Below are 22411 nucleotides of genomic sequence, written 5' to 3' on the forward strand. Positions count from 1 at the left end.
GTCCGTCCCCTCACCTCACTTATTCCCTCCAGCCTTGGCCCTTCTTCCCTCCTCCACAATTTCCAATTATCCTTTCCAAATATGCTCCTATGTAACACTGTCCCAGAACAAACTTGCCCCTTCTCTTATCAAATAAACTGCTTTCAATAAGCCTCTCCTAACTCCCGAAACAAACATCCCATAATCCACCTCGCTCTAAAATATTGCTTTTCATTACCTCCAACCATTTGCTCTCCTCCCCTCAAAGAAACAAACTGTCTTCAGAGTTCCTTCTTATTTGGGCACAGAGCTACCTCAGTGAAACCGTAAAACACACACACACACACACACACACACACACACACACACACACACGACCAACAACCTCCCGAACAAAGAAAAATGACCTAATATAATCTTGCCTTCCCTTTCCCTCCCTGAGAAAGAAAACTCTCGTGAGGTATATAAGGACCCATTCGTGTCTCTGAGGATTTTCTTCTTCCTGATGAAGTAAGCTAAGGAGAAATACAGTAAGGCATTCCAAGGCCAAACACATTCTACTGTTTATTACACATATTACATTCTTAAATAAAAATGCGTCACATAACATTTTTTGCATAGATATCTTACAATATACCAATTTAAAAAAGAATTATGAAACAGACCAGTAACAAAAATAAATTTTTTCTTCATTAATAATTTTGTAACATTAACATACCACCATCATATAATACAAATAATAGTTTTAAATCTTAAGACTTTTGTACAGCAAAAAAACTTGACAAAGTAATATATTTATATATATATATAAAAAGCTTAAAAAAAATAAAATGTCAAAAAAAGGCATAACCGAGGGCTATAAGACTGGGTACTTCTGTGATATATTATAAATACCAGAGAAGGCCTGAGAGAATGTGACCGGGGGAGGTGGGGGAGGGGAGGGGGCTGGGAGGAGGTCTCTCCGAACACACTTGTTAGACACATCTGGCAAAAAGAAAATGTATAGTGCAAAAACAAATTTCTTCAAGCAACTGTTAAGAGGAGAATAGAGACTGGAAAGCAAAGTGGTGGTGGCTGGGGAGTTGTGTGGTGGGAATGGGGACAGAGTGATGAGAGAGAAGGGGGTTTGGGGGGTATTTACGGAAAGGAAGGGGAGGCTGCAAAAACATTAAACATTTATTTTTGCCTCTGTGTTAGCAAGGAGATCTTGGCCATAATAGGTGTATTTTTCCTCCCTGGAATGAAGCAGAAGTGAAAGATAAGGAAATTAAACCAAGTCTGGGTTTAGATAGGAAATGCATGCTGGAAAAAACTAAAATCAAATCAAAAGGTTGAGAACCAGCCAATGAGCCCCAAAGCCTTTCAGGAGCTAGATTTGCAGAAATCATTCTGCCTCCAGTCCAAAGGCCTAGGATTAAAATGTCCCCTCTCCCCACCCTCTGCCCCTCCCCTCCATGTGGAACTCCCAGTGTGGTTTCAATATACTGGCATTATAAGCATCCATCCCCCCCAAAAGATATTAGGCACTGGTGGCTACTCCTCTTAAACATCAGTAGCCTGTTTTCCTTCTGCGAAGGTACAATAGGTACATCTGCACACGTGCATGGCATGTGCACACATACCACCCTCATTATTCTGACGTGGGGTCCATTTTATGGCAGTAGACAGAAGCTGGAGTCAAAGCAATTTACGATTCCAAAGCTTACAGTTGAAAAAAATTGTATAAACAGTCCCCAACAAAGAACGTATCACCCTTCCCTCATGACCACTGAGAGGGAGCCCTGTTTGAAAAGAGTATCTGGTTTGGGATATTAGTGAAGTGATGGCCCAGGATTTCGCTCTCCCATTTTCTGATACCTGTTTCCCGAGGACTTACAAACGCAAATGCAAAACACCTGAAGAATACAGTACTCTATTGGAAGGGCGCGCATAAGAAAGTGAATTGCAGCTTGATTTTCCCCCTGTTCCTTCCGGGATCTATTAGGAACCAGCAGAGGGGACGTAAGAGTGTTAAAAGCAAGAGAAAACCCTGAAGCCTCAGGCCATTAGTCACAGGATCTCACATTTACAAGCAGTTTTTGTTTCCTTGGACACATTTTTGTTGTTCTATCTCAAGTATTCCCAAAGATCCTCACTGAGGAAAGTAGGCCATCAAAGAGGCATTGATGGACGCTCAGGCCAGCCCCACTAGTTTTCCAAACTGAGATATCACCATGTTTACCGAAATGTAACCCAGACTCAGAATTCGAATTCTCTCCTCCTGCCCCCACCCCCACGCTTGGCAGGTGGCCACTTCTGGAAGATGCCAGGGAAAGCTTCCACAAGTACATTTCAAACAGGTTCCACTTAACGAATTTTCACTTTGGCAAAGATCCGGGTGCAAAATTATGGCCAGAAATGCCGGCCCTCATCAGATCTTTTAAAAAGAAAGAAAGAATGAACCTGATTTTTGCAGTTAAATACGTTGCATCTCTCTGACTTTCCCTACCTTCTTCCTTCTCCTAAAACCAAACTCATGCAAAAGAGAGGACAAAAGCACTGTGCACTGTATTTTATATTTTATGAAGCGACTTCCATCGAGGAAATCACTTTGAACCAATGAAACTGATCACTAAGATGTTGTCATTGTTGCCGGTTGAGTTAATTTCTTTTGACTTTGCCATCAAATTCAGGCACGGGGGCTATGGGCGGAATGTTCTGAATGCGCTAGGTGAGCTGCCCTGAAAATCCCATTCATTTCCCCTTTGATGCAAATAGACATGGCTAATCTGGAAGCTTTATCCCAAACTAAAGCCCCTAAAAAAATCTTCTCTGGCTTCTGGATTCAAAGAAGATTTTTTTAAAAGTAGGAATCAGTTCTGCAAATCGTGCGTGAGGTTGGCTGTCTTTTTACCCTGTTATAATCAGGCAATCTAAGATGTAAAAAGGGCACAAGAGGTGCAGGAGGGGAGGAGACAGGGGATTTGAAGGGCTTTGCAAGGGAAAGCACACAGAAGGGAGAAGGAAATGGTCAGCATGAAGTTCATTTTGGGGTCTCCGATATTTTTATAAAATGCAGCTTTGTCACGGAATCTGAACATTTCTTTTTCTGGACATAGTACTCATCACCACCAGGCTTTAAGCTGGGCCAATTAACCATTAGTGGGGCAGGAGGCCAGTAGCTAGGAGAAGCATCATAATTTCATGTTTCCACATCTTTGACTTACAGCCATGTGGTAGGAGAAAGAAGCACAACTTGAAATAAAGAAAATTGTCAATGGCTTAGAAACACTCTTTCTCTATACATCGAACTCTGAACCCTGGATCAAATGTGCTTGAGAGGACAACCACAAGAAACACCATGCTAGGTTTTTCCTTCCAAATTTGGGATCCCCGGGAATGTCAGGAGGTGACAATTTAAATGAGAAAGCGGTTTGATGTGTTTTAAATGTCCAGTAAAGCACTATTTTAAATAACCTGTCCTCCTGGGAGCCAAGTATTTTCAGATGGTTATTTCTTGGAAAGCCTGTTCGCTCTGGCAGGCTCTTACCAACCACCTCTGCCATTTCAGAGATGATGGACATTTTATCACAAATCCGTTTCCAAAATGATTGGCGCTACCCTCGCTGTTATGGATAGGTTATCGTTCACAGGTGTCAATTGGGCTAGAGAAGAACAGTTTCCAAGCCATACACTTAGCACCCACCAAATTTCAGGCCATTTCTCACAGTCCACAAATGACTCTGAAGCAAGCAAGCCCCACCATCATGGTTCAGTGCACCCTGCTCTGAGAAAGGTCAGGAGCACAGTACAAAGGACCTCACTGATACAAAAGAGAGAGGAATCACTGAACATTTCAGACACTGATGAGGACCAAAGGGTCTTTGTTCTGCCACATTCAAATGAGAACTTTTCAAGACCACAGATGACAACAGGGAGCAAACAAGCAATGATTACTCTTTTGCATTCTTTTTTTTTTTAAACTTTCTTTTTAATAGAGCCTTGCATTGGTCAGTTCAAAAATTAAATTCAGTATTATAAACCCTTAATAATAGCATTTCGAGAGGCAAGAGCAGCTCCAGCTGGGGAGAGGACATTTGTAAATCGTGGCAGCCACGGCTAATGCCATCACTGGTATGTGCGTGCATTCATGCTGGAGGCTGCTACAGAAAGGGAAATCAACGAACCAACAAAATCTGGGGTGTCTAAAGTTTCATCTAGTGCACTGACTGGAGGCGCTACAGTTTAATACAGCTGAGGTTTAAGGTCCCTCACACATCCTTCATCCAGAAAGGATGCACCACACATTCAAATATAATCCCATGATACGCCCTGATGGACTGGCCACAAAATGCACTCAAATGCAGTAGAGAACTACGAGATTGTCAGCAAGCAGTGCTCCAGAGAATGTTTCTAAGTCATGTCTAGTTTTAAATCTTTGGAATAAAACTGATTTTTTTTTTAAATACCCTCCAACTAACATATACAGAATTGCCTCCGGCAAATGGGCAGATTTTATGTGTGTGTGTTTTAGGGTGGTTTTTCTTTTTTGTTGTTGTTGTTGTTGTTGGTTTTTGTTCTTGTTGTTGTTGCTGTTGTTGCTGTTGTTTTGGTTTTTGGTCTACATTGAAAAAGGGGAAAAGAGAAAGAAAACTTTAAGGGCCAGACCTCAGAATGCCCAGGTGTCCCATCGGTAGCTACCGCATTTGTAATCAGGAGGCTCCTTTACCCTTTGACGGGCACTTTCAACATTTCGGGGAAGTCAAAGGTTGTAGAAAGCTGAGAAACCAAATGCCAAGGATCTTGAAGGTTGCTGTCATACATGTATTTGTGTTTCTTATATTATTATTTCCTTTTAAAGACTTCAGTTTTGCATCCCAAATAGGTATGGGGCGGCATTTTAACAGTCAATGAGTCAAACAGTCAAAGGAGGGCAGAAGGGGAGCCAGCTGGTATGAAGGAGCAGCAACCATGTGCGGACCAAATGCCATTTTTGTTTTTTAGACGTGTCTTGAAGGGATGGTCCCAGAATATACAAAATATACAATCTGTCCTAATAACCACCCCGCTTGCTTGCATAGGCCATTTAATGGTCCTAAAGGCAGTCTTTGGAGTTGAGGCCAGTGCCAGCTAGCTAAGAATGCGGGTAGATAGAGACCGATATTGGATGTGTGTGGGATGAAAAGTGAGGAATGTGGACCCCCTTGGAGTCAGCTTTTGCAGAGTAAATGTGAGGCCTCTGTTGATCCTGGGTGCTCTAGGTCACAAAGTCATGGTGGATCTAGCCAAAAAGAATTAGAAACATGTCTCTCCTTTCAGACAGACCATGAGAGAAACTTCTCAACCCTTTCCTTAAATGTCCACCCTTCATTCCCACAATGGCATTTTGAATTGTGTGTTTTAACAAGTGGGGGAGTAGAGCTCAGTGGGTATGAGAGAGGAAGATAGGATGATATTTTCGGAAGCCACTAGACTCAGGAGGCATCCTCAGTTTTCCCCACTCCTGGAAAGAGTGATATTTTTGGCTTTTTGTCAGGTCATAACCCAGAGTTAGGTTAAATATGCAGCTGCCCTTTGAGACTAGCAACATCTATGCTGAGACTGGTTATGGGGCAGCAATGACACCCAGCACGGGGTTGATCACTATGTGCTGAGGTTATGATGCCTCAAGGGGGATGAGAGAACTGTGATGTCCCATCTGATTGGCTGCTTTGAGAGCTGGACATCCAGGTGCCGAGAAAGTCCTGGAGAGGTTTAGTCCATGGAGAAAAGATAAAACATTTAAGCTTCCAAATAAGCTTTTCAAGTTTTCGTTAGCAAAAACAGAGAGATTAAAAAGAAAAAATCTAGCACTGGCAATAAGGTGAGGCTCAAGGGATATACTGTGACTTATCATCAAGGACTTTATTCTCTTGGCCACTTTGCAGTCATGCTAGAAGTTTCCAGAATCCCTAGTGCATATGGTGTGCAAGAGTCAAAAAGTAAGAAAAGAAAACTCCTCCCTTGAGAGTGAAGTCTAGAGAAATGCAGGCCAGAAAGGTGTATGGTGTTATTCCAGTCTGCCGCCGCTAAGGCCGTTGGTATTGACTCGAAAGATCTCAATGGTACTAAGGAGAACCAAAACCGATCAACAGTTCTGTGAGGAAGTCGGACGCACGGAATAGGAGGACTTTTCACACACAAAGGACAAATAAACCAAGAGTTAATTTTGGCTACCAAACTGCAATTTGGTTTTCTAGGTCATTTTCCCCCAACTATTTAAAAAGAAACATTAGTGCTACACATATGCAACTTTACGACGTTGTATTCTCCTATCAAGTTGCACTGAGAAGCAAGTTAAATAAGCCCCTCTTACTGCCGTCCACCTGCAGAGACGTCACATCCGTTTTCTTTGATTTCCATTGGCAACAGCGGGAAATAATTCCAATAGTGCTGAAGTAAGCAGCCAGTCTGCCTTGCTGAGTTCACCTGGTTTCCTTCTTCTTCGTCTTCTACCATCTGGCAAGGGCAAGGCATAAAGAATAGACGTATATATTTTAAATATAGCTGAGTGCATGACAGTGCGTGTGTGTGGGTCTATGTGAGTGCATGTGTGTGTGTGTGTGTCTGTGTGTGTGTGTGTGTGTGTGTGCGTGTACACAGAGGTTTATGAGTGAGAACTTTCTTCTGCGAGGCAATGGATCCCCGCCTGAAGTCCAGCCCCCTGCCTCACGGCATTTCCTTCAGACAGCGGCCGACGCCATGGCAACTCTGGCCTTTAGGGGTTTTAGATATGTCTCTTCATGTGGAGGGCAAGATGGTCAGACCTGGAAAAACACCTAGGAAATATAAACAACAACAAGGATATAAGAGGGGTCCAGGCAACAACCTCAACTTCCAGCATCCCTTAGAAAATGATTAACCCTACCTCAACAAGGCAGTACATATGTCCTAAGAAACAAGGTGGTGTGTTGGAAAGGTGAGCTCAGGGTCAGACTGCGTGGGTTCGAACCCCCAGTTTTTCCCATCCTTGTGTGACTCTGAGCATGTTAACCTTTCTGTGCCTTCATTCTTTGTCAGTAAAATGGGGATAATTGTAGCACTCGCTGCATGGGCTGGTTTATGGGGATTAAATAAGATGATCTATGTAAAGTGCTTAGAATATTGCCTCACACATAGTAAGATGTCAGCAAATGTTAGCTATTATCATAGTCACCATTATTAAAGAAGAAACTACTATGAAGGCACTTCAGAAACACGGGACATACCCATACACCAGAAGTATGGCAGAAAATGATTAGCTCATATTTTCCAATGGTGGAACTCTAACATTTCAACACCCAGAGTTGAATCTTGAACTTTATAATGAAGGCCCAGAAATGCTGCCTGTGATACCTACAGGCCTCTATTATACCAGTCAAGAAAAAGAATGGAGAAGTGAGTTCCCGTTTACTGAGAATGAGATAACATGCAGGCATGTACTATGTATTTCTTCAACATTACCCAGTACCATTCTTGGCAACTATCCATGCTAAGCATTCACACCTCTTGTGTGTGTGTGTGTGTGTGTGTGTGTGTGTGTGTGGTAAGGAAACTGAGGCAAGGGTCCTGTAGCAAGTGAGTGGTAGACCTGGAATTCAAACCCAGACAGACCCGCAAGTCCACTCTTGAATGCCCACGCTTTCTAATGCCCAGTTTTCTTGGTGCCTGAGGTCCACCATTGAGTCTCTTCCTCAGCCTCAGAGTGGAGGCAGTGGTCATCTTCACTATCCTTTCCTTTGACACTCACAACTTGATCTTCTCTTGGGTAGCCATGCTCCTGCACTCCCAGTTGTATGGGGCTGACCCTTCTTCTAAGGCTAAAGCTATGACCATAGTGGTCTGCTTAAGCCATAGTCAAGTGACCCATCAAGGTTCATGAGAGCTAGTCCTGGAACACTGGAGAGCTAGTCCTGGAACTATTCAAAGGGAGAAGCTCTTTTCTCACTGGGGCTGCTATGCTACTAACACTGAAGGTGGAGCTGCTGGTATCCATATGGCAATGTGGGAAAGAGCCTGTTGAGAACAAAGTCAACAGAGAAAAATGGGCCAGAGGATAGAAAGAGAGAGAAAGAAGACTGATGACAACATCTGGAGACCCTGGATCCAGCCAAACCTAAAGACCAATCTAATTTTGGTCTTCTTAGTCAGTTGAACTAATAAATACTCTTCAAAGCTAATGTCAGTCTGAGTCAGGTTTCTGTATCATATAACTAATAGAGTGGGCATTTCTATATCCCCACAGCCTACCATCTAAGGCTCTGGCTAGAATCCCAGTAAAGTCAGCACATGAGATAGCAATCATTCCTAGCTCTGAGTGTGTGTTCTCCCTCTGGATTCTTTTCTTGAAACTGACCATCTCTTACCTGTGAGGATATTCCCAGGCTCTCCAGAGGCCCAAGACATGCTCGCAGTCCAACATTCTCGTTATGATGTTAACAAGCTGCCCTGTTAGCAAGATTTCCTGTTCAATGCAGGATTTCCCCATGTTTGTTCATTCTTAAAACAAACAAACAAATCTACCCTATCTCCTGACCCCAACATTATCCACCCACTCTATTTGTGTTGATTTTTTTTAAATAGGCACACACATGCAGGTTAGAACCCCAAGGAAATGAAGCAAAACAGAACCATGGCAAAATCGGAGATACTTAAGAATGGGAAGGTATTGTAGAAAATAATCTAACCCAATAACTTATTGAGTAATAATAATTCTAATTATGCCCACTTATTTCAGGCCCTAATTTAATATCAACAAGATATTTGGATAATCGCTTAGAGTGCCATCTGAAGGGGATTTAATTTACCATAAAACACTGATAAATATTCTTTAAAAGTAAGTGCTTGATGTCACTAGTATACAGAATAGCAATACAGCCTATAGGGAATTTGGCAGTTAACTCCTGTGACTTTGTCTTATCCTGAGGGCTCGCTCACTGCCTGTTCTCTTTCTTCCCTCCCTCCCTCCCTGTCTCCTTTCTTACCTCCCTCCTTCCTTCCTTCATCTCAACAGCCTAGAGAAAGAAGATCTAACTTGGGAAGTTCTTTTTGTAGGCATTTCCTTTTTAAAGTTAACATCCTTAACAAGAACTCTATAAAGAAGATGCCATTCTTATCCCTTCCACCAGCTGAGATAGTCATCAAAAAGAGGCAAAGCCAAAATCTGAACCCCAGTAGTGTGACTCTGGAGCCCATGTTCTAGCCACACCTGCTCTTTAAATTGAGAAGAAGGGAGAGCTGAACTGTCAGTTTAAGGAGTCTGCAGTAGGTAGAATAATGGGTTCCCCCTCAACCAAATATCTACACCTAATCTCTGGAAACTGTAAATATGTTACGTGATGTGGTAAAGGGGAATTAGGGCTGTGGATGGAATTAATTTGCTAACCAGCTGATTCTAAAATAGGAAGATTATTCTGGATTATCTGGTAGGGCCAATGTCATCTTGAATATCCTTGAAAATGGAAGAGGGAGTTGAAAGAGAACACAGAAGCAGCATGAGAAGGACTCAACAGCTTGGATGATGGAGGGATGGGGTTAGCAGGCAAGAAATGTGGGCCACCTCTAGAAGCTGGAAAAGATGAGGAAATGGATTCTCTCTAGAGCGTCTAGAAAAAAAACAGCACTGCCAATACCTTGATTATACCCAGCTGACCTTCTAACCCACAGGTTACCTATAAGATGTTACCTAAAAGGTACAACATTTGTCAAGTTAAACAAAGATCATACTAAATTTGTGGCAATTGATAATGGTAGCAACTAGAAAATGAATCCAGAAGTCAGTCTAGTCAGACCTGAGCAGTAACACCTGCGAGAAAGCAACAAAACAGGCACCAGGATCCTGCCTGTCTGAGAGAGGAACATAAGGATTGGAGATGGTAGAGGTGAAGGAAAGGTCTTGGCCTGTGGACAAAACTTCTTTCCTTTCCTTTCTAATTCCTGGAGACCTAAGGGAAAATAGCATTCTTGATACAGAATTTCATTTGCAGAAACCATTCAGTGATGTATGCATTCCAGACTTTTCTTCTGCCTTTGCCCATTGCCTAGTGTGTGCTGGGTATCTAGCAATATATGTACAAGCATCTATCTTTATGCTTCGAGATCTTGCAGGGAAAAAGAAAAGTTAAAAAAGAAAACAACAAGTTTTTAATGTGGTGTGAAATCTAACTGTACTCCTCCCAAGCTGAACCAGCACTTGTTATTTGTTCAGATTCTTGGAAGTAGATGGTGCCTAGAATTTAGACTAGGTCTCTCACCATTGGGGTTTTACTTAAATTCAATATACCAGCAAGCTACTTAGTCAGGATCAATTTATATTTATTAATTTACACTTACTGAGCTCCATATAAGAATAGTAAAAGGTAATAGATAAACTCACCACCTAGAAATGTGGGATCAAATAATTCTAAGAGTAATATACCCCCAGAGGGTATTTATGACTATACAGTCCTCGGACGACCTTAAATAAGAAGGTCCTTAATGATTGAAATTTGTTCATTATAGAGAACTAGTCAAACCTTTATTGCCATTTCCCTGGGTTTATGGAAAAGGCACAGTAAAGGCATGTGGGTATTAAAGCAACCTTCTAGGGCACCAAAGAGGCTAGATATGGGTTGGTATTTGTTACTGCCTATAAGTAGATCGATTCAAAGTTCAAAATGTGTCCTTCCGACCACCCAAGATCTTGGAGGTACTACTCTGATAGCAGTCTCCCTGAGTTATAACTGTGCTCAGCTGACAGAACGATAGCCTGTGTAAACCACTGGTAGAAATAGAGCCCTGTTTACCATCAGTAGCAGCCTCATGCTGTATGGGCTGGGAAACAAGGCTCACTCCTCTAGGGTGAGCAGCTGGTCCTTCCATGGCTTACAGTTCAGTCTGATGGCCAGGAAGTGGGAGAGCCTCATTGCTTTCCCCCTCAGCCCAGACCTGAAGCCAGAGGTCACAAAACCCAATGTCTTCAGGGGCCCACAGATAAAGGAAATGAGTGCAATGGGTTAAGGACTATCTGGTTCTACTTTTGATAAGGCACGGATATGAAGAAATACCACTCTTCTGTAAGAGGACAAAACTGAGCAAGCGCAATGATGATGGCAACTGATGGTATGGCTTCATATTGGGGAGACTGCAGGAAGTGGTGGGAACAGTGAGAAATTAGTGATCACATGGCCATCACAAATGGGTAGTGATTACTATTTAGGTTCAGAAAGTTATGACCACATGGGAATGTGATCCCAGTGTTACCAGATCTCCTGGTTTTTCCAGACAAAGCCAGAGATGCAGACATTTTTGTGGCATCTAGTAATTTTAAAAGTAAGTAAAGCAAATAAACAAAAACTCATTTATTTTTTTCAATCTACCCAATAGCAAAATAAAAGTACAAATCAGACTTGGTATATGCTTTAAAGACAGAAAGCCCCAAACCTAGCTTAGTCTGATTTCTCAAATTATAAGAAAGCAAGACAGAGGTTTCTTAACGCTTATTATACACAGTGTGTTACCAACAGGATTCAGAGTCCTGCTAAGGGCTACAGATGCCCTCTTTTCTGAAGGTAAAAGTCCGCTAAGGAATGCCAGCTTCCAGTCACGCCAGGCTTTCCTTTCATCTGCTTTGGGACCACTCCAATTCCCCATGCCACCTCCTGGACCCGCTCTATTCTTAGCACAATCGCTGCAATTGAAATGTAAGGTGCTGCTGGTCGTGAGACACTAATGAGAATCCAACCCTATATTTCTGACATTGTCGAAAATGCACTGACTCTTGGCCAATGCCACAGGACTTTGACCCAGATCTCCCCCAAATCACACTCTCCCCCAAATATCATGTCAGAATTTGTACCAACTGCTCAGAAAATTTCTAGCTCCAGGAACCATATATTTTGGTGAAGAAAAATAAAGAAAAAGACTAACCAAATTACCCATCTCTGACATCTTCCCTGATCCAGTTGGCTTGAAATATTTCGCCACATAAATCATACAAATGGTCAGATAAATCCTAGTATATCAACTGCTGGACAGTTGTAAATTCTTCAGTAAGTCAGTTGATCTGCAGAGAGGAATACTAACTCTGGCAATTTCCCAATAAGAATTCTTGGTCCATTTCTAAGGATGAATGCAATCTATAACGCACAATCTCCCTTCACCCTTCACACATCACCCTTCAGGGATGGGTGACTTTTGTGTATGCCTACTACTACCATAGTTGACAACTCACAGGGGATTCATCTTTATCCCAGTTGATATAATGCTCTTCCTCAAAGGACTGTGGGCAAAGAGTCACCCTCTATGCAGCTTCTTTATTAGTGGCCAGGAGTAGAGAGAAATGAACTTGAGATGGCAGTTGAGGGAAGATGTCAAATAAGAAGAAATATTACTGAAGTATAATCCTGTAGCAAAACACCACTGATTCACATAAATTCAGGGGGCCTTGGAGATAATGGGATAGAAATTAAAAAACAGGTTACATTCTTGGGTAGCAGAGGAGAGAACTCCAAGGGAATGAGAGACAATAGCTTTGTAAAGTGGACTTCCTCAGCCCTGGGGTGGGAGGTTATCTCTGAACTCCAGGAGGCATGGGGGCTTTATTTAGTTCTTAAAGAATGAAGATAAGAGGAAAATAGCCTCTTCAGGAAGAAGAAAAAAAGGAGGAAAAACATGAATGCTCCTTTATAAGCATCTTAAGGGAGCACCAAGCTAACTGGCCACCCATGAGATTTGGCCACTACCGCTCTGCTCTCCAAACAAACACATGCTACTACAGAGCAAGGCCTGGTGCAAGGAGGTGCCAGCACAGGGACTGGGAGGCAGGATGTGAAAGCGATCGCATTTCCTCCCACGGAGAGCCAGGCCTCTACGGACATCCTGCACACCCCTCCTGCCATCCTGCGAGCTGGGGAACCCTGAGGCTTTCAGGGCTTTTATCGTATTAGAAGCATTTTTCTCATCATAACTGAGACCTTTAGTATTGCATTAAAAAGATGGTTAATTTTCTTAAGCTTCCTTTTAAACACAGAAATAGGATTAGAAGGATAACATGCTCAGATGCAAGCCCATTATTTGATTATGTCTAAACCTAATCCTGCCTTCACCTTGGCCTGCAGAGTCTCCATTTTGGGGTTTATTGGTTGATAATGCCAGGGCTGTCAGATACTATTACTTGTGTAGTATCTGTTGCTACGTGCTCTTTCTTCCACCATCAAATGCTGAAGGTTGGAAATTGAATTATAGGATCAGTTCTCAAAGCTTCACCATCTTTTAGACCTTTGTACCTGTTTTCAAAGGAGAAAGAATGATTCAGGCCCCCAAAGAATGGGGACTCTCTCCAGTAAATTCATTTGTAACAACGCTTCAGAGGAAAGCCTTATGCGTAACCTTCTTTCCGCTAAGCAGGCTTTCTATATTTTCACATGATTAAGAATCAGGAAAAATGGTATTGATGTTAATAAAAAGATCAGAAGGAACAGCTATAGATGACCATTCCCTATCCTATTACTTTCCATATTATAGAAAAATCATCTATCACATCATCTCCCTGAGGGTAGGAACTATGTCTCCTTGCCATGAATGGCTCCCATGATTCCCGGCCCAAAGCTGGTGTTCAGTACTTGTGTGACCGAACCAAGAATTCATCTCATCTCTGGATTATACACAAGAAGGCACCCTTATCCCTTCGGTTTTCTCAGTGGAGAAGTAAAAGGCATTCACAGGCCTGAGTGTCTGAGGCAGAGGCTTGGGATAACCCCAGAAGCACACAGACAGCCCACCCCATGACCCACCTCACCTTCTCCCCTCCCCGTCCCAGCAGCTTCTAGGTTTCTTTACCTGTCGCAGTGGTTGCATTTAAAGGGCTTTGCACCTGTGTGTTTCCTGTAGTGCCTCGTGAGCTCATCGCTTCGTGCAAAACGCCATTCACACCCTTCCCATGAGCACTTATAAGGCTTCTCACCTGCAAGAAGAGATGGAATGACCATGGTCAACACCAGGAACAAAATGGCCACAGGCCTCATTAGTTTCTCCTACCTATCTGTCGTCTTGGAAAAGAGTTATATTATAAATCATTCTTGAAAGTCTACATTTCCTAATACAGTTTGTCACATTTTCTTTAGACTCCTGGTATTTTGTTGTTGCTGTCGTTGTTGTCGTTGTTTTAACCTTCAAAAATGGTTTCAGAGGATCTTCTAATCTGGAGCTGTCACTTCAGTTCCCATAGTCAGAATATTTCCTTCAACTGGTGAGGGATCAATTTTTATTTATTTTCTATTCCCTGGAGCACTTCGACCCCCACTGTCCAAGTAGAAAGGAAACGTGCTATTTTCATCTGAACCACAAATGCTTCTAATTCTATTTTTCTCCAGAACCTACAGTAATTTACCATTTCAGTCTTTTTAGCCTTCTCCCTCCTACCACAAACTGGAGCCAGGGAGCTGACGGACAAGGCAAACAGCTCAGGTCTCCCAGAACCACTGTTCCTTCCAGTAAATGGGAGTGGATGGACAGTCATGAGAAAGCACTACCATTCGAGAATAAAACAAAGATCACCTGATGATTCCTGGCGTTTATGTAGAATGCAGTCACAAAGTCCTGTTTGAGAAGCCCATAACCTAATCGCTCTAGAGCATTCATATTAGAGAGAGATACAGAGTATCACAAAATATTTTTAAAGCCAATTTGTAGAGCAAGGTTTTTGCCACACTGAAGCTGCTTATAAGTACGAAATTTGAGCTCTTGTGCTCAAGTGACCTTTTTGCACAGTAAATACAGATGGAGGGATATGTAAGAGAAAGTACATGATTTTTCCTTAGACCTTTTCTTTAACCCATCAACGTCTGTCACCAAACATGGCAAATATTTACCCTTCCAACTGTATGGTGGGCTGATTCTGATTAAGAAGAAAAATAATCTTAAGAAATCCTGAGAGTTACTGAGCCTTCCTAACTGAGAGGCAGGTTAGCACAGTGGTTGTGAGCTCTGAAGATGACCTTCCAGGGCCCAGCTTTCAGCACTGCCCCTAACTGGGCTGTTTTTGGTTTTTTTTTTTTAAGATTTTATTTATTCATTCATGAGAGACACAGAGAGAGAGAGAGAGAGAGAGAGAGAGGCAGAGACAAAGGCAGAGGGAGAAGCAGGCTCCATGCAGGGAGCCCGACATGGGACTTGATCCTAGGTCTCCAGGATCATGCCCTGGGCTGAAGGCTATGCTAAACCGCAGAGCCACCCAGGCTGCCCAACCCTGGGCTAAGTTAACAAACCTATCTGTGTCTCTGTTTTTCTAGAGATAATAGTAGTATGTAACTCAAAGTGCTTGGAGAGCATAACATATATATATATATATATATATATATATATATATATATATATATAAAAATATATGTTGTATATATAATACATATATTAATATATAATATATATTATATATTAACATATATATTAACATATAAATTAGAACACTGTCTGGCACACACATCACATCACTGGTAAATGTTATAAATTGCCAAACCTCAAATTTCAGGATACACAGGTGCCAAAGTAGTACTATGGCTGCCCCATTATTGCTCTATTTTTAATAGCTAGACCTTCACTAGGCAGCACATAAGGAGACATTGCCCAGGTACTATACTTGACCCACTTTCTTCTTTCCACCTTTTTCCTTCCCTTTAAACCTGACTACAAAGTGTTCACAATTCTTTATTTGTATCACCTAGAATTGAACCAAACATGATTGAAAATTTTATTTCATTAAATCGATGCCCTAGTGAGCCACTGCTCTATAATATAAGGCCCATAGAGGAGAGAGGAATGAGAAACACAGGCATTTCTTTTAAAGAGAACCAAGAGGACATGAAGGAGGGCTAGAAGCACAGGAGGAAACCCATTCACTTTTGGAAATCAGAAAAAAAAAAAAAAAAAGAATCACTGAGCAGTGTTAAAAGTTCACCTTCTGGATCCTTAAAGCCAAAATTTTAGAAAATTATACCTGCTGAAGAGAAAGTAGCAGAAGGGGGTGGGGTGTCAAATCAACTTTGGAGTAACACACCTGGGATTGGAATTCATTACAGAATATGCCTCGGTGTCCTTCTTTGTCAAATGGGACTGAGTTCCCATGTTTGTTGTGAGATTTAAATATGTCGTCATGTGTAGGACACATATCCTGAGCCTGATACACAGTAAATAATTTCAATTTATTTTTCTCTCATGTACACCTGTGTCCTCAGAAGCTGTGTAAAGGTTGTCACCCAAAACTTTCAGAGCTCAGGTTCTAGACAGCTGAGTCTGGAGTCACTCTGGGCAATGTAAATATTGGAAAAATAGTGTTTTTAAGTTTTAAATATTTTCTCAGTGTACTGATAAAAAATGTGCCAGAAAAACAGAGTGTTCTTTAGATCTACTCTGAAGGACTGGGATGCTGAGGGGAATTAAAGAGACCCCAGTTGGAGAGGTATGCCCTCCCTGAGAGGCGTGTTGGCATCATTTACTTAATGTGATTGATTGCCCACCAGGCACCATTACTTCAAGGAAATCTGGCACAAACAAATAGAAAAGGAGAATGAGGCAACGTCAAAGACTTTAAAAATTCACAATGCCCTCCACATTCCTCCCCACAAGGCCTTCAAATGCAAGTAAAACTGGAGGTTCCTACATCTCGGGGACCAAACACACCCCAAATGCAACAAGGCATCTGGAAATCCCATGACATTCTACAACAACAAGCAGAGACATCTAGTCCCCAAAATCAATCCCACAATCGAACTAACCCATCCATCACTGGCAACCACATTTTGAAGGACACAGGAAGGACAGCAAGAAAATGGAGGTTCAAGTAGACGTCTTTGGGTATTTTTGAAAAATTGTTATTTCAAACTGGTTTTCCCCTTGCTGAATTTTTTAAAATAGTTTGTTTTTTATTTTGATAATTAAGGATTTAGTTACTTCCCAGAAACTAATGTAGACTCAATTAATTCTGGCACAAACCAACTATCCTATCCAGTGGCTATTTCAGTATTCCTGTTTGCCAGTGTATAGACAGAAACTACAGATAGTTTGACTTGGCTTTGAATTGTATCACCTAATGTTGTTTCCTGCTTGCAGCCAGAAGCAGCTCCTGTGGGTCCTAATATTTAGCCAAGATACAGTGCTTCATCAAGCTATTTTTCCAGTGTCTAATTCATTTACCTACAAGTTGCCATTTATGCAAATACTCACTAATATTAACTTTAAAATAACCAAGAAAGAACTTGACCAAATGAGGGGGCAGTGCCTGATATAGAGTTCAGAAATCAGAGGAGGAAAAAATATTAAAAATTGGGAATAAGACTTCATATTTAAGGCTCAGAAATGGTGGGGTTAGGCTGGCCTCATTTCTAGGTTCCATTCTGGCTTCTGTAAACCAGTGTCTACTTGAAAGGCAGCAGTGAAAATCCTCTGTCAGTACTTTGCATGGCCAAGATCACACCTCCCTAGACACCAGCACCTACTGCTTGATGTCAGGGGCAGAGCCACCTATATCCACGATGCATTAGTTTTCATCTGAACAGCCTACCTAAAGATTTCTGTGTATTTCATAAAAAGCTTAGTTTTTTTTTCTCTATAGAAGAATGGCTTTCTTTCTAAAAGAATGGAAGAGAAAGGGGACAGAGGAAGGGAGGGAAGGAGGAAGAAAGCAAGGAGGGAAGAAAAAAGAGAAAAGGGTGGGCAGTTGTAACTAGAGCAGACTTCATGCAAAATCAGCTTATCTCCTTTATCCTGCCCTCTCTTTCACCCTCCTTCTCTTCTTGCTTCACTCCAGGCACTATTCCTGGGTAGAAGACAGAAAGTGGCATACCCTTGCCTAATGCTATACTGTATGGCACCTGGGATAATGCCTGCCTTTCAGCTCACTGCAACTCAATAATAATGATCAAAAATGCTCGAGAGGTCTATATGAGACAGGCAGATGGGAGAAAGGCTTAAAACATTAGGGCTCAAGTCTGGAAGGGGTGTGTGGATGAAGGCGGGCACATAACAAACCGGATGGATGAGAGAGCATGCCAATGCCTGCACAGTTCACAGGGCCAGAAGTGGAGACACTGTCAGAACCCACCCCCCTGAATTGCAGGGGAAATATCAGGATCTACTTTTCCTCTCTGGAAATTAACCCCAGGAGACGTGTTTCCCTCAGAGGTGATAGTAGGTCTAATCAGGTGTAAATACATTTATAGCCGTATGAGGGCTCTTAAGAAGAGCTAAGGATGCTTGAGAAACAGGACTTGACATTTAGCAAGGTTGAATCATGGCAAGAATTCATGCTCTCCCACAGAATGGCCTCTGAATTGGAATGTGGGCTAAACCAGTATGGCATTTTTTTAGTTTCTTACAGAGTAACTCTCTCCACATCACGATCATCAAATTTGATTGGTCAAAATGTACATAAATACTTTTGAACATGCACCTCCAATACAAGTAGATTTAGTCATGACTTGTACAAATGTACTGATGTCCTAACATATTAGGGTATTATAAAATATGCTTTCAATACAGAAATTAAAAAGAAGGGGAGTAAATTAAATACAAACGAAGCTTTACATTTTTCTTCCTGCACTCAAAAAGACTGCATTGTACACTTTACTTTAGAGGCCACTGCCCCATAGGGTAAGTGGAAACAGCTTGGTTCCAAGCTCCCTGGTCTCAGTGCTTCCAGACTTGGGCCCTATAGTCCATTCTCCTTACAGCAGTCCTTTGAAAATATAAATCAGTGTGGGTGGGTCCTTCATAGGGGATATATTTCCATATAACTGGTTTCTCTGACATCCTCTAGATTTGATTTTGTGCATTGGAAAACATTCTATGAAGCATTCTACAGACCTCACCAGACTGCCAAAGAAGTTCATGACCCAAACAAGGTTAGGAAGAAATCATAGTGTGAATGTTGCAGTAGCTTCCTGTCATTCTCAGAATCCAAGTCAAAAGCCTCAGCAGCCCCGTAGTGTAGAGTCTTCTGATCTCATCTCCTACCCCCAGTCTCGGGGCCTTTGCACGTACTAACCCTTGCTCTCTCATCTTATTCAGGTCCCTGCTCAAGAATGTCTCCTCCTCAGAGAGCCTTACCCTCAACCATTCTCCATAAGACAGCAGATTCTATCCCCTTCTCCATAACACTTAATCACTTTGAAATTAGACTACATATTGTTTTTGTATTATTGTTTGCTTCCCCTACCAGAATGTAAGTTTTGTGCAGGTATCTGTTTTGTTTGCTGTAATACTGAAGGCACTAAAGCAGGGCCTGGCTCAATGCAGTGAATGAATAAAGCATCCTGGTTCGTAACAGAGAATCAAGTGACACAGAGGGTAGGGCAGCTTGTGTGATTTCAGCCCCTGGCTTTCTATAAATTGAACTGGCTTAACAGTAGAAAATGTTCATTTGTTGGCCAATCCTCTACTCCAGGGAATGAAGTATGGAACTACGATGAATTAAATATACCTTCACCATCAAAGATCACTTCCACTTCTTCGTGATCTTCCCCAGCCTAAAGAAAGGCATAGCCTCAAAATCTTCCTGTAATATTCAGCTCACACTTGAGACCACAGTCTCCTGAGCAACGTCCCCTCTGGGAAACCAAGTGCGTCATTTTATGGAACTCATTTATAAAGGTTCTCATTGAATATGTGTTTGGAAGAGCATGAGTGATACGTCAAATGTACCGCACCATAAATTTGCCTTTAAGATATAGGTCGTAGAATAAAATATGAACGTGTCAGAATTGTGCATTCCAGGTTTAAAAGTGCCTTGAAAATATACATCATTAATGCAAATTTTCTGCTTTTGTTTCCTGATCTGCAAATTTTCAAGTTCCTAATCCAATTCCTAGAGAGACTAGGACCTTGACATGCCCAGATTTCAGTTAAAACTAATTTTATCTATTGCCTCTTACATTTAAAAAAATGTTACTGGATTTTTATTATTTGGGCTTGTCAAAGTCCTGGTCTCCTTAGGACTTGGATTAGGAACCTGAAATTTTGCAGATCAGGAAATGAAAAAGTAAAAGGATAGGAGGAAGAACACTTCATAATGGGTTTGTATTGCCACTGAGTACATCTAGAGGAAACCCAGCAATTGCTTTCACATCACACTCAGTAGCACTAGAGAATTTAAGCCACCTGGGGAATAAAGACACTGAGAGAGAGAAAATGTCACTAAGCTTTCTTAACACTGGAAAAAGAGTAAGCAGTAAACAGCACTCCACAGCTTGGCCATCCCTTCTCAGGGTATATGAATTGCAAGTAAAAAACACCCCAAGTTATTAACTGCTTTGGAAAACTGGCTCAGAGCTCTCTTGGATTCCAGCTGAACCTTCAATATTTTCTTTTTTCAAGGCATTTGAGATAGGTGATTGTTGGAAAACAAGACAAAGGCTTTCTTTTCCAGAACTTCAGGAGCTTTTACAACAACTACATAAAACAAAATACACATTTATTTATGTTACACATTGATTTTTTTTTTCATTCATCCATTACTTGCTTACCCCAAACCTTCAAGGTGCTGGGACACCTGAGTGGCTGAATTTGCATAAAGCAGCAGTCATTGCACAGAGCACACACTTCTCCTCTTTTCTTTTATTTGTAAAACAACTAATAAAATAACTGGCCTAGGTCAGGTTAAATCCTTACAGCCTGGATCACCACCTAAAATGGCTGCTTAAAATGTATATTCTAAAAGTTAAACTATACCCTCAATAAGGAATAGCTCCTATTTCAGAATATGGAGAGGGGTGGGAAAGAATTTTGACATAATCCCATAACTACTGACATCTGTGGTGTCTAGGATAGTAGCCACTTGCCACATGTGGCTATGAGCATTTGAAATGTGGCCAAAGTGACTAAAGAACTGAACTTCTAATTTATTTTTAATTAAAATAAAAACTGAAACATTATAAAGGATATTTTATACTCTTGTTTTGGTAGGACTACATTTAAATTTAACCACTGAAAATTCAGCATATGGATTTAAATATACCATAAGTACATAACACACACTGGGTTTCAGACTTTGTTTAAAAAAAGAATGTAAGCTATATCTCATTAATTTTTTCACCTTGACCTGACATTGAAATGATTATAATTTGGATATATTAGTTTAGGTAAAATATTATTAAAATTAATTTTACCTATTCCTTTTCACTTTTTAAAAAATGTGGCTACTAGAGAATTCTAAATTACATATACGACTTGCTTTCTATTTTAAACAGCACTGTTTTAAAATATATTTTCTCCGGGGAAATCCCATCATCACCTCGAGTGTAAACTTTTCCCCATGCCCAGCCCAAAAAGCTTGTTACCACCTTGCCTTTCAGATCCATGAACCCTAACATGCATTAACTCCAAAACATCTCATCTCCGTCCACTGCTGAGCAGGCAAAGTCAAATACCTAGACTTCTGGTCTCATCCTCTGAGAATGAAAATACAGCCTTCTCAGCCTGACAAGTTGGATTCAATCTACATTAACTGTCGGCTCAAATCTGTACCAAGCAATGACACTGCTGGAGATAAAGCTAAAAGCAAAGGTCTCTGTAGTAGAGGAGTTCCCCCGCGGTGAAGCCCCATGCATGTATACAAACTACACAAGGCCCACATGTTTGATAAAGGCATGTGCATGACATGTAGAGGAAGGAATCCCTAAAACTCTGTAGGAACACTAGGGCAGCCATCCCTAGATGCCTCAGTGAATCTGAATCATTGCTCTCTTGGAGAAAAATGGGCTCATTATAAAAAAAAAAAAAAGGACTAGCCATCAAAAGTCAGATTCTTCCTGTTTCACTTTTGCTGCCTAATAGCAATGTGGTTTTGAAGAGTCAGTAAACTTCTTTTGGATTTATTGTTTTTAACTGTGTGGGGAAGGAATAGAAAAAAAAAAATCTGTCCTACTTCCCTTTTAGTTATGAAGATTCAATGGAATCTAGCATAATGAAGTGATTGGTCAATTACAAAGTTCCAAATGCATGAAAGGTGTTATCATGATGATGGTGATACTGGAAGACAGTGTGCAGGCATTCGAAGGCCAGAGAAGGCTATGGGCACAGAGACTGTGTCAGGTCTGTTTGCAGGGCAAGGATGAAAAGGTTTCTCCACAAGACTTATAGACCCCAAGCATCATTTCTCAGATCTACCTTACCTTGTGAAGCACAGCCAGGAAATACAAAAGATTAAGCAAATCTTTGGGGGCCAGCTTCCATTTTTAATGATTATTAACTTCTTCCAAGAAGTTTCTTTGGAAGTGAGTTGTTAGGTTTTTGGTAAATTTATTTGAAATGTCAGAGAAAGACTGGATTGGTCATGAAAACTGGCAACTACTTCAGATGTTGGATTAAGTATAGCTGTTGGCAACTGGAGTTTTTTCAACATGCAGCCAGTGATCCCAATGCATGTGTTTCAGAAACCACAGCATGTTTCTCCTATGCCAAGGGGTCT

General features: G+C 41.4%; 1 protein-coding gene across 1 annotated transcript in view; it reads right to left on the minus strand.

The window, feature by feature from the left end:
* Positions 1 to 530: 530 nt before the first annotated feature.
* Positions 531 to 22411, minus strand: part of KLF7 (KLF transcription factor 7) — an 89553-nt gene continuing 67672 nt past the window's right edge. Inside the window, exons 3-4 of the mRNA XM_055345469.1 lie at positions 13795 to 13918; positions 531 to 6776 (exon numbers count right to left, since the gene is read on the minus strand). Of these exons, the coding sequence (XP_055201444.1) occupies positions 6725 to 6776; positions 13795 to 13918 (176 nt within the window). The 3' untranslated portion in view covers positions 531 to 6724. The remainder of the gene's footprint in view (positions 6777 to 13794; positions 13919 to 22411) is intronic.

This window comes from Nyctereutes procyonoides, unplaced genomic scaffold (genome assembly GCF_905146905.1).
Source record: "Nyctereutes procyonoides isolate TBG_1078 unplaced genomic scaffold, NYPRO_anot_genome, whole genome shotgun sequence".
NCBI lineage: Eukaryota > Metazoa > Chordata > Mammalia > Carnivora > Canidae > Nyctereutes > Nyctereutes procyonoides.